The sequence below is a fragment of the Platichthys flesus genome, chromosome 10 (genome assembly GCF_949316205.1).
Source record: "Platichthys flesus chromosome 10, fPlaFle2.1, whole genome shotgun sequence".
NCBI classification, from domain to species: Eukaryota; Metazoa; Chordata; class Actinopteri; order Pleuronectiformes; family Pleuronectidae; genus Platichthys; species Platichthys flesus.
In genome coordinates this window covers 15,348,592-15,361,984 of record NC_084954.1, presented here as the reverse complement: position 1 = coordinate 15,361,984, position 13,393 = coordinate 15,348,592, and the positions used below count along the sequence as shown (strand labels likewise).

The window sequence follows — 13,393 nt, the reverse complement described above, 5'->3', positions numbered from 1 at the left end:
ACCACCAAATTGTGTTTTTATAGGCTGTTGTTATTGAAAGGTTGACCTGCTATGGCCAGTGTCATCACACTCTCCTACTTCTCTTGATCTCATTATACTTAGATGGTCCTGGTTACTGGCAGTTAGATCAGCTGTTTGGAATTCACTGTGGAACATCAGCTGTGTATTTATGAACTTATACCGATTGTAACATTTACCCCGCTGCATCATTATTGTAAAAATGCTTTTCTTCTTTGTTTGCCTCATTATATTTGAATGTGTTCTGTTCTGTCATCTGCAGCCAAATCAAATCTCCATGGATGAAAACATCTTGGTGTCTCGCTATATTAACAACACGCTGCTGATAGATGGTGAGTTGCAACACAGCTTCCCCGATATTTACAGATATAATACGTATCAATTCTTCATTAAAATGTCTAAAAACAATGTTACCTATGGTATAGATTTTGTTGACTAGTGCACCTACACTATCTGAAATGTTTCAAGCATGGTTCAAACCCAGAGGTAATGGAATGTTTCATGTTTGTCGCCTTTTACCTCCATCATATCCACTTTACCCCGTGACTTTGACCGTCTCTGCTTTAACTTCCGGCGCAAACAACTTATGACGTTGAAAAACCCTGGTCATATGTTATGGATCATGATTATTCATTGCCAATGGCCACGTATCTTAATAAATTCAATACATTACCTCATCAGTGAAAATGATTAGCGCTCAAGGCTTTTGGTGTCGATTTTCATTGGCAATGTTGGTGAGGACAACTCCCACTTCCTTGTCAAACTAGGTCTTTGTTATTGTTTTGTTTGAGGACCCCCAGCGGCCATACATATCGTACATTTTGGAAGATTTGAATCAAATGAATCTGTTTTTCTTTTCTTTTCAGAGTTCAAGTTTGACGTTCGGTTATACGTGTTGGTGACATCATACGATCCACTCATCATCTATGTGTATGAGGAAGGCCTGGCGAGGTGAGTGTACATGGACTCCTCCATTGGCATTTAACTAAACAGCTACAAGACAAAACTAGAATCATCGAAAGAAACGAAAACTCTTAAAAAACTATTTGCACACTGCTGATACATTCAGTGATTAAGTGTTTCAAAACTTGGGAGTTGTTAGTTCAGCTTTGTATTTGCAGCACATTTTGTCCATTTACTTGTTTTATATAAAGTTATGCATAAAGTTCTGCCAGGGACGAGTCACGCAGTCATTCCCAGATGAACTGCAGCAGAGTGCATCATGAGGTGTGTGGGGGGGGGGGTGTGAGGACGATATGGCAGGCTAGCAGTGCAGTTAACTGTATACGTCTAGTGAGTATAGATGTTCTACATATAAAGTGAAATGTATGTGCACCTACACAGAATTTTAGCCTTAAACTGTGCAACAAATTGTAAAAAATAAAGTGGCCTCTTTTTTCCAGAACCACATTGTCATTTTATTCTTAAGATTTGAAACATCCTGATTGTGGATCACTGTTTCATCCGCCAAGGAAGTTAAGTGTTTGTCTGCATTTGTTTATCTGTCTGTTATTTGGCAGAATTTAATAAAAAGTACTGGACAGATTTCGAAAAAACTTGCTGGAAGAACGAGGTATGAGTCAGCAAAGAACAAATTGTATTTTGGGACAGATCAGGGTCTGTGGGCGATTCAGGATTATTTTTCTCTCTTTCTTTCACATCGCGAGAGGGCGTTCTTCAACATTTTCCCTTGAACAATTCATTTATCTTGATGACTTGGCTTTTTTAGGGAACGGATAGTTATGCGTATGTGCAACTTGGCACAGACACAAACTAAAATCACGATCTAGGGAATTTAAATGTTGTTTCATGAGTCGACTGTTGGGCCTTGGCAGAGTTCCAGTATTTTGATTGACATTTATGCTGTGAATCAAATTTTGCTGGCGTCAAATGTGAATTACCATATTTTTGAGACATTTGTGTGTAATTTGATTTTGGAGGTGAGATGTTGGTTCAGGCTACATTTTAAGTTTTAATAAAGTAAACTCAGTGTTTGGGAAAAAACACACAAATATATTTTCTCTATGTATTTTAAGTGCAGTTCGATCAGTAAGGGAAGTCAAATGTTTTTAGTTATGAGTCATTGAGCTTGTGTCTTCAAATGCTTTTAACAGACCCTGGCTGATTGCTCAGAGATCCTTCATGCACCTAACAAGGCACAAGCATTGTCCTTCCGTCAGTGTCCAGAAGAGGGCAGCCTTAACTTTCCTGTGCAGAGTATTAGTAGTTGAGACTTTTGAAACAAAGCACTCTATTGTTCCAGCTGTAGGATGTGCTCATCAACTGTTACAGATTGTGTCATTTTTGAAAGATCTCATCTCCTGATTGCTCTGTTTCGAAAGTATTATATTTATTGTTTGCATGAAGTTATGTGAAGAAAAAACTGTTTTAATCCCAAGTGCAGACTTTGATCAGTCGCAGGTAAGTCAGCATGAGGGCAGGTGATTTATCGATCGACTGGCTCCTCACTTCGCCCTGAGGCGGAGGTATGTGTTGGAGTCGGAGGGCCACTGCCCTGGCTTGATTATCAACTGGCAACAATAAATCACGGCCAAATCCTGAATATCACTTTTATCTCCTGACATTCCTGCAGGGTTGTGTTGGTATTCAGGTACACGGTGCGTGCCAAGGAATTCTCATTACTGCACATGTGGCATCCGCCCCTCTTAAACACTGCCAGGAACTAATCTCTGCCAAAGTGCCCTTATTCAGTCAAGTGTCAGCCTCGTGAATGTGGTCATCGTTGGATGACAGGTCACAGTTACTCTTTGTCTTTGTGCAGGTTTGCCACAGTGAAGTATGACCGGACTTCAAAGAACATTAAGAACACGTTCATGCATCTCACTAACTACAGTGTGAACAAAAAGAGCAGCGATTATGTCAGGTAGGCCTCGTCAATGATCCACAGACGCTGAACATGAATGTGGCAGCCGGCGGGACTCATATGTTCAATATGACTCGAGCATTGAAGTGCATTTCCTCCTTTCCAGTTGCGATGACCCTGAAGTTGAGGATTATGGGAACAAGTGGAGTATGAGTGCAGTGTTGAGGTATTTGAGGCAGGAGGGGAAGGACACCACATGTGAGTCAAACCTTCATCTCCTACTTGATGTTTTAATATCAGAGGAAAGATGATGGACATATATATATATATGATTTACTCTGTTTGTAGTTTTACAATTCAACCCTTGTTTGACATAACCGATCAAAGCCTCTATCAAGTTATCAAAACCATACCATTTTTGCAGTTTATATAAAAGCTCTACCTCAAACCCCTGCATATGTCTTATTTTCCTCCTAATTGTCTGTTTCAGTGCTGATGAAACAGGTGGAGGACCTCATCATCAAAGCTGTTGTGAGTGCTGAGCTACACATAGCCAACGCCTGCAAGATGTTTGTTCCCCACAAGTTCAACTGCTTCGGTAATCATTTTTCCCCTATTCTTCTTAAAAACTTAAAAACCAATATAGTCCAATAAAAATGAGCGTGAAACTCAGTAAAGTCGGTTTTGGAAAACAAGCCGCTCGAGAAAACGGAATGAAACCCCTGAGATCTGCAGCTTCACAAGAATTTCCTTTTTCAATGAAATCCAATCTCTGGACAAATTCTATCTTTTTTTTGCTCGCAGTGCAGATACACTCACACACACATACTTAGTCATGCACACCACCACACCCCTTGCATTTCCTTTCGATTTCAGATTCATTGTTCAGCAGTTCCTTGAAACTATTACTCCACCGAGCCGTGCTGAAGCTGTAGACAGTCATTTCTCAGCGTGGAGTCTTCCTGTACGTTGCTGCCGGGTCACCAAGGGCCTGCTGCCTGAAGCAGGAATTCGCTTCCTCTCCTCTGTTGCTACTCAGGTCTCCCTGATTTAGGCTGACTCTTTCCCTGGCTCCTCCCGCTGAGCAGCGGGCTTGTGTGAACTCCATTTTGGAGCCATTATCCATGTTAGTGTTGGCACTAATTGTCTGCGCTCTTTCTCTGTGTCTGGCAGTCTCTCTGAGATTTGGGGTTTGAAAGCGAGCGCGTTGGCCGAGCCTCCCTCGGCACCACTGTCTCTTTTTCATTTGTCTTTTTCCCCTTTTCTCTCTCACTGTGTGTGTTTGTTTTCAATTCCCCCCTCTCCCGCTCACACTCTTTTTCACCTCTCAAATGCTGGTAAAATGAAGGGCTTTGCAGTTGTGACAGGCTTCAGGAGACATAATTCCCCCAACCCCTTGATTGGTTGTTGTTTGGACTGTAATGGGCATGTAGCGGCACAGACTCGCACCAGGAGATTGTTGCCCTTCCAAAAGATGTTATCCTGCATACAAGCGTCACTGCCACGTTAACAAACCACATTTACCCAGGGAATGAATTTTGACCATGCAGGTATGTAGAAGGACATGTGGTTTACCGAGTCTCAACTTGGCTGTGAACACAACACCTGAGGGACGTAGGGAAACAACCAGCCGACACATATCTTCGAGAAAGAGAGTGAGAAATAGGAAATGAAAAACAAGTTTGCTCATATTCCCATTCATTCTTTCACTCAGGTATGTCTCAGATAACTTGTTTATACACATCCCCACATCCCAATCACAAGTACGCCCCACTGCATTTTCAGTGATAAAATAAGGTCCTACAGGCTGGCATAGTTTTCATGTGTGTTGGCCTGTGATGTGCAGATCTGTAGGCATGCACTGTTTGTCAGTGTGACTGACAATATGTGTAATCAATTTGCACTGTAAAAGTTGACCTTGACTGAAATAACATCTCGGAAACCAACACTACATTCTATTATGTTACTATTACAGACTGGGAATTCACGAAAGGCAAAAAAAAAAAAGTGACGCGCGGCCTGGTGACAATTGCTTTATGATATTGGCATATGGCAATATGGACCGTAGAATGTGGTAGAGTGTACTCTTCCTCTTGTCAATGACATTTGACAAGGGCAACAGATCCTCACAAGGCTGAGCAGTATAGATTGTGGACACCCAGAATAGGTGCGTGGAAGATTAACTGTGCAGATATCTTAATGAATAATGAATCCTTTATTTGACAAGAGTCTCAGAGCCAGCAGTGAGACAACCCCCATCAGCCCTCAACATCCTGATCTGCTCCGATAATGGCTTCAATTAATTATCCAGACAGCGCCATATTTGTCCCTCCACAGTTTCATAATGTCCCCAAAAAATGCACTCTTCATAATAAAACAAGCGATCTCTATGTTAGTGTTTTAGTTTTTTGAGTCATTGTAGAGATGTCTGCAGTGCTATTTGCCTCATGCTCACATGATCTCTCCCTCTCGCATGCTTGCGCTGTCGCCCATAAAGTTTTTACCATCCATGCAACCAGACCTCAAAGTTTCAGCTGTAGCTGTGTGCATTCAATGCAGTTCTCTCACACGCTAGAATGTCTCTAGTGTGCGTAACTGTTATCGGTATATGCGTGTGCAGGTGCCCCCAGGCTACCGCCACAGAGAAGCCATAGTCTCTACTGCACATATGCACCACTGCTCTCTATCACTCCGAGAACACAAGTCCAGTTTACTCAAGATAATGTAGTTTCATTTTTGTCTGTCACGCGAACCAAATACATTATTCATATTCAATTAGTTGAATCTTCTAAATAATGAGAAATAAGTCAAGATCACTGATGTGAAGTAATTAATCATAGGCATTACCATTTACAGTGTATAGAGTGTTGAGGCGAAGTTAACAACAAAATAATAACTTGTAGCCTCAAAGGTGTTTACATCTGTGTTGAGTGATTTGAGTAGAACCTGTTGCCCTTTGTGCATGTAAGCCTAGACAGACGTGTATAGACATAGACACCGCACTAATGTAATTGTGGGGTACAAAAGCAATTAGGTCCCACACCTTTGACTAAGATACGTAATACACTGTGGTCTAATGTGAACAAGCCCATTATCTCACTTCAGCTGTATCAGTTTACTATTGAATTTAGTGTAATTTTGTTGTCTTCAGAATCGCCCCCGAGCAACTTAATTACAGCATTCGCAGTCTGCCTACAGGATTAGGTTTCCAAAGATAGACACTGACGGTTCCACGGGACCACCCTCATCCTGTCCTCTCCGCGGCGATCCGTCTTTCACAGTGCGATCATGTTGCACGCAAACCGGCTGTACGTGTGAGTACGTATGGATTATATGAATACAGAGACATGCAGGAACCAGTGTGCAGCGAGGGTTTTTACAAACACACAGGTCTGTCTGAGCTTCTAGGAGTTCGCTCGAGTGCGTCTGTGGGCTTTTACTTGTCTGTTAAATAAAACCCACCCAAACCACCGCGGAGTCATGTTCGCTCAGCCCTTGTCAGGATTCCTCCCCCTTGTACTTATCCTCACGTTCGCTCAGCGCAGCCTTCAATACACGCAGTCTTCATCCTGGACCATGAACAGCTGCCTGTTGTAGCACACAGGTAAAGCGTCAGCGCGCAGGGCAGCGAATTGTGTGTTTGCTCAGTGAACGGGGCTGATAAAAGCAGCCATTGTTCAGAGGGTTTTATACAGTCTCTAGTTTGTCTGGAAGGGAGCCACGCGAGACCATGAAGCACATTATAACCTTATTTTACTGCAAATTGTTCCCTGCCATTTTAATGTCTATTAATGGCTTTAATACAATGTTTATTGTTTTCAAATGGGATTTCTTCCTATTGCTCAAATTGCGCTGTGTGTCCAAATAGGTGCGCAGTAACCAAAAGAAAATCTTTTTATAGCTCTGTAATGTCTCATGTGGGAAGAAATAAAAACATCAAATTTTTCATTTCGCATCAGTAAGAACTATGTGTGGGTTTCTGTGGAGAGAAAATGCCACCCATGCAGCTCCTCACCGCCGCTGTGTGATTAATGGACAGTCTTTTTTGCTGAGGGATGCTGATTACGAGATGTTTTGACTAAGATCTGATTAGCCAAGCCAAAGGCCTATTTTATTACACACAAAACATTCCACTTACTGGTCCTGTGTTCCACTGAATGTCCCTCATTAAGTGCTGAGTGTGGTTGGATCCCCCGTCTGTGAACCACTCTCCCTGTTTTACATTTATCAGAATCTCCCACACACTTCTCCGCAGCGCAGCAGCCTGTGTGCGTCCTTATGATGACAGTGTGGCTGCTGCTCAGCTAAGTCTTTTTTCAGGAGGGATGAATGGAGTGGGTCCCATCATCATATTAAGGCTACATGGTGTATACTGTATTCAATTACCGTGTTATGTTTTCATGACACTGCCGGATGAATAATTTATCTCAGAATGTCACAAGAGAAATTCAGTTGTCCTCGTCTGTGAAGTAAACACACATGAAGGCTATGCTCTATGTCGCTGTTGTTACAGGGCCAACAGGCTGCATGGCCAGGGTGGGGAGATTATTGTCTTTGGGCGTTTGTCTCTTGTGGTGAAGTTTCCAGCAGCGCCCATCCAATGATTAAAAAAACGTCTTCATCATCCCTTTTTCTCTGTCACAGTGTCTCTCTTCCTCCCTGTTTTAATGGGTGTGATGTGCATGTTCGCTGCCTCCCCTCTCCTTGTCTGTGATGCTTGTTGTGGGCTCTCTGCGGGCACGTTTAACAGCTCTCCCCCCTCGGCAGCGGTCGAGCCACAGAACAAACGTGTCTAGCAGCGAGTGGCTCGGCGGGCTTATTGAGGGCAGAAGCGGCGTCTGCTCCTAATTGGGGGAAAATGTGCGGCACATGGAGACTGCATGTCGGGGGCTGGCGAGGCGGTGTAACACCTCCCTCCCTCATTTTCCCCTGTTGTTGTGGTGCCACTGATGGAGCACTGCGGGCTCAGAACCACTTATTCAAGTGCCATGTTCCCCAAGACTAATGCATGATGTTTTATGGCACACACACTCACTCTATCTCCTTTGTGTGTGTGTGTGTGTGTGTGTGTAAAATCACATGTTTATATTACATCGGTTTTTGCAAGAACCCCTGCAATAAACACACACTAAAGCTGGGGTTGGCAGTCCTGGAAAAGCAGACAACAGCAGGCTACACTTTGAAAATAATACATTTACCCCCTTTCCCATTGGCTCTCTCTTCAAAACCCAATCCCCGAAACACATCGAGGTGCACTGCCTGACAACTGCTGGAAGCTGACTGTTCCTTGATTGACATTTGACTATTGCCTCTACTTCAGTGGTGTATGCCACTCTGTTGATGCAGAGTGAGAGCACAGGCAGAGTGCACACAGGCTGGCAGGTGGGTTTGTGACAGACCAGTAGGCCATGCTTTGAATGCTTTTGTTTATTACAGTCCTACGAGGGCCACAGACAAAGGGTCTTTTCATTTTCTTTCAACTTTATTTATTGATGGCTTTTTGGGACATTTCAAGAAATGAGATAAAACACGTCCGTAACAAAGTACCAACCCCTTCCACCTCCAAAACATTTTTTTCAAATGTTATTACACTGTTACTTGCTATGTCGTGAACAGTAATTGTGACATGTGCACAAGCAATCCTAAAACAAGTATGAAAACAGTTCATTGACATAAATAAACAAGACATTCTGGAGACATGAGTTCCTGTATTTCCTTTGAATTTCGACCAAAATAAGGAAAAGTGCTGAACAATGTCTGGTGAAGATCATGGACTTTTACCCGACTTTCTGCCTTCAGTGTTTTATGTTCATGTTTGCTTAACACTTTGTCTGTCCTTAACTTTCGAAAGGGCCTTGATTTATTTTTAACCGTATGCCACGCAATGAACAGCCTAATAACTTTTAAGTCAGTCTTCTTTCAACCGAGTGTAATTATCAAGCCATTGCTTGCCGTCATGCTGGCTTTTGTGTGCTTAACACTGGCATTGACCTGAGATGCTAGAACAAACAGAGCTGGTTATTGCAGCTTTGAAACTCCCAAGCCGCCACCCCCCCACCCCCACCGGTCTATTCTCAACACAGTCTGTTTCTTTTGAAGTGCCATTAAAAGGATTTTTCCTCTGGCTCCTATATGGGCTTTGCCCTATCCCTGTAAAATAATGTGGTTTCCCTGCAAGCTGCTGCTGCCGGGGCCGGTGGGTCGCTGGCATTTAGGGTGACACTCCTCAGAAGCAGCATGAGAGCTGTCACTGGGCTCACACGCTGACACAAGAGAGACACGTGAGAAAGGGAACTTCCTGAACACTTTGTTAAGGACTTTTAATTGTGTCACTCGTTGCTAAGCTGTCGCTGGAGTGGAATAGATACATCTGTACAGAAAAGGCTTTATAACATTGTAATTCTCCTGGGGTTCATGTTTATTTCACATAGTTGTACGAGATATGACCTTATGATGTGGGTTCAGCTTTCCCTGGTAGCCATTAGAGGGCCGCCCTTCTTGGTAATCTATAGTGACAGCATGTTGACTGGTTGACCTTTCTGGCCATGAGAACATTATTGACTATATATATATGTATATACTATATATACGTATATAACTTACATGAGCAAAATTCATGACAGATGAAATGTGAATGTAGTTAGTTAATGCAATTGCGCCAATCCCTCAGTAGCAGACTTTTGGTGAATGTTGCTCTAGTGAGTGATTGGGTCTTTAACATGCGTGTAATGAGTAGCAGAAAGACAGAAGGCCATGTTGCCAAGTGCCACATAATGGGGCTATGATAAACCTCTGGAAAGGCTCATGACTGTGATACCCTTCATCCTTTATTTTCAGTGAGCTGATCAGAGAGGTTTCTAATTCTGCCCCTCTCTCTCTCTCTCTCTCTCTCTCTCTGTCTCTGCCGACTTCCCAGTCTGTGGTGAAAGCCTCTTGATTCATTTTGTGTTTTCCTCTGCAGAGCTGTATGGTTTTGATGTGCTCATTGACTCCAACCTCAAGCCCTGGTTGTTAGAGGTGAACCTCTCTCCCTCCCTGGCCTGGTGAGTGACACTGTCTCACATTTGATTACTTAGTCCGTTGTTTTCGGAGAATCTCGTGCTGAATACGTTTCTTTTCACTCCACCAACACAAACAGACTATTTATATTTTTATAGCTTTTACTTCTATATATGCAAGTGGTTAATACATTTGTTTGCCACATTGAAGGAAATGGCACTCAAACCAGTTAGTCACGCAACAAATGCAGCCAAAATGCAGTTTCTACAAACCCATTTAGTCAGTTAACCAGTTTAGTCAAGGTCACACAAAAACTCTGTATCCTCTTACCACTCATTTTGTTCCTCCCTGTGCGCTGAGTTGTACATTTTGTGTTTGCTTCTTTGTGTCATTTACCCGAAATCCATATATTTCCAGTGATGCGCCCTTGGATCTGAAGATAAAGGCCAGCATGGTTGCAGACATGTTTTCGCTTGTGGGTGAGTGTGTGCTTAAACGATAACTAGATACAACTTCCTCTGGTTTCCAAAGTGATTAGGCAGTTTGATAGACATTTAATTTGTATAAATTAATTGTTTATGCTGGTGAAACAAAGTGCAATAGGCCAGCAAGCTTCCTAAGTTTCCCCTCTGGATTAATGTAGTATCTATTAATTATCCATCTATCTAAATCAGTAAAAACCTTAAAAATCTTAGGAAATAAGTACTTCTACACTTTCAACCATCACATAATTATCAGAGTAGGGAAAACATTTGGTAAATAAAACTTATGAAAATATCAGAATTATAGGGGCAGGGTCTCATACACACAAATGCAGGCAATTATCACAAGTCAAAGGTCACCACAGATGAACTCCACTTGGAGCCAGACACTGGATTTGGTTGACAACATGAAGCAAATGTTTTATTCGCTCGCTCAATGATTTTGGTTTTAAGATGTACATTTTGAAGAACCTAATATAAAACGAAAAGTTGTGTAATTATGCTTTAATTCCTTAGCCAGTCTCTAATTAAAGGCGTGGATGCTACTTGGCTGTTTCTAACAGGTTTCCAATGATGCAGACAGTCGTCTATTGTTTAACGCCTAATCTTTTCCCACATTCCACTTGTCGGGGGTTTTGCGCAAAGTGCAGAAAAAAGGCTTCATGTGGGAGCTGCAGTGTTGAGAGAATAAAACTCTTTTGAAACTTTTTCAATGATACACGGACAAAATTGTAAACAGAGGCTTTAGTTGGCTTTTAGTCATTAAGCTCTTTTGAGACTGGATCCTTCATGTCTAATAAGTAAAGCAGTCTTTAGCATGAAGACATAAAATAAAAGCCTGGCCCCGGGGCAGAGATGAAGACTGTTGATGATATAGTGTTTGCAGCAGGGAGGGAGATGCGTCTCTGTTATGCCTCCTCCCTTTTTTAATTACTCTATTCTCACACACAAAAGAGTTTACAAAGTTGTTGAAATGTAAGTTTAGACCAAGAGGGATCATGTAATCTGATCACCACCACATACACAAGCATTTACATATAATCTGAGAGCATGACGTATTCATGTTGTAAAACCAAAAGCCTTTATTGTTATTATACAACAAACAAACGAACAGCGAAATTAGGAGTGCTACAGCTGAACAGTCAAACAAAAGAAAACTGCCCGTCATAGTATGCCCTTAAAATGTAATCAATACTGTAAAAACTCTTAAAGAAAAAGAAAAACAGACATTACACCTTCCATTTAATCTTCTACTTTATCCTGATTACCAATCACATAAATCATGGAGCTCACTGATTTTCTGGAATCCATCTTCACTTGCACTCAATCATGAGGTCTATCTGTGGTCTCAGCCTAATGATATTAAAAAAAATTGGCTATTACGTGTGTGTGTGTGTGTGTGTGTGTGTGTGTGTGTGTGTGTGTGTGTGTGTGTGTGTATGTGTGTTTGTGCGTGTCCACATGTGTCTCAAGCCCATGCCAGGCCGTAGCTTGACGCCCTCCCCTCAGGCTCATTTAATGAAAGAGCAGAATCATAAATTGCCAGTTATCTTTGAAGTGAGACGTTAGCGAGGGCCTGGTGAAAATGAGCGGTGGAGTGTAAAACATAGCACATCTATTATGTTCCAAACAAGCAAAGTCAGCCGCTGCTGGCTGATAACACTTGGGCCGCCTCCCAGACCTGTAAATAATGACAGCATTCCATTAGCATTCATTTGTTCATGTGTACAGCTGTCAGCTCCGTGTCGCCCCTGTGTTTTTTGATAATTGCTGTGTTTAGGCAAGAGCGAGGCAGGGGCCTGATTCTTACCTGACGGCTCGGATGAGGTAGAACAAATAGCCTGCAGCTCCAAGCTGTCAATAGACTTAATTCAGCTCAAGTATGACTGCTGCAAGATACAACATAAACATGGTGTATTTCTGGAACATTTCCCCTTTGCCAGTAGTCAGCTCTGTGGGAATTGACAAACAGAGGATCATAGATTCACGTCATATTGACAGGGTGGGAACATCCTTTAGTTGCAAACGTTTCCCCTCACTTCTCTTAACTGCCACTGTGAAGCACTTCGATGTAAATGTTTGCGTGCCTGCAGCGTGTCTGCAGTGCGCGGTTATGTGTTGAAGGCACAGTTGATGCCATAGTTAAGTTTCGTATATGTTTAATATCTAAGGAGAAGGATTTCGCTCTAATTTGTGAGAGACAATCCGCAAAAACTACTGGACGGATTACTGCAAAATATGGTGGATTGATGTGGTATGGGTCAGAGAAGAAAAGCCCATCAGATTATGGTGCAGATCTTGATTAGGGCTCAGATTCTGGATTTTACTTTCTGTAACGTTATGATATATGAAATTTGGATCTAGAGAATTTAAATGTGGTTTCATAAAGAGACTGAAAGAAGTATACGCTCTACTGAGTGACATTCTAGCTATATTTGTAGTGTCTTGTTAGCCCAAGGGGGCTGGGCACATTGAGGTGCATTAGACTTTAAAAAAGAAATAGCTTACTACTTACTGAGGTAACTGGCTGCTGCAGGGTTACATTTAAAAGGGAGAAATAAAAGTGTGGTGTCACTCTTCTCTCTCCCAGCAACAAAGTGACAAAGAGTTTTTGCAAAATGTTGAAGTGTGCCTTCGATCAAGGAAACCGGTCTGTTCCACATCAAGTCAAATCAAGTCAAGTACTGTTTCTGTAGCACATTTCATACACAGGGAAACACAGTGTACCTAAAGTGACAATATGATTGCAACACAATTATACGAGTGCAATGAGTCAGCATCAGCAGGTTTTAGTGCTGTTAAATCATCATCAAACACACACACACACACACACACACTGGCATTAAAAAGTGTTTATTGTGAGGGCCACTCCTATCAAGACGCTGTATTGTGCAACAATCAACAATAATAAAACAACTCTAGCTTTTCTGCCTAACAATATATAAAAGATATGTGTACATATGCAGGATATTTGTTAATATATTGTGGAATCCCTCGTTATCTTTTGCCCTGCTGTTTCTTGCACAAACTCTTCAGATGTGATGCAACATACAGTGTGAAGTTCATGGGA

General features: G+C 42.1%; 1 protein-coding gene across 1 annotated transcript in view; it reads left to right on the top strand.

Annotated features, from left to right (window-relative positions):
* The window catches only part of ttll5 (tubulin tyrosine ligase-like family, member 5), a 52,777-nt gene that overhangs the window by 6,326 nt on the left and 33,058 nt on the right, over positions 1-13,393 (top strand). The window contains exons 7-13 of the mRNA XM_062397198.1: positions 281-350; positions 885-969; positions 2,801-2,902; positions 3,009-3,100; positions 3,333-3,440; positions 9,804-9,885; positions 10,259-10,320. Coding sequence (XP_062253182.1) covers positions 281-350; positions 885-969; positions 2,801-2,902; positions 3,009-3,100; positions 3,333-3,440; positions 9,804-9,885; positions 10,259-10,320 — 601 coding nt within the window. The remainder of the gene's footprint in view (positions 1-280; positions 351-884; positions 970-2,800; positions 2,903-3,008; positions 3,101-3,332; positions 3,441-9,803; positions 9,886-10,258; positions 10,321-13,393) is intronic.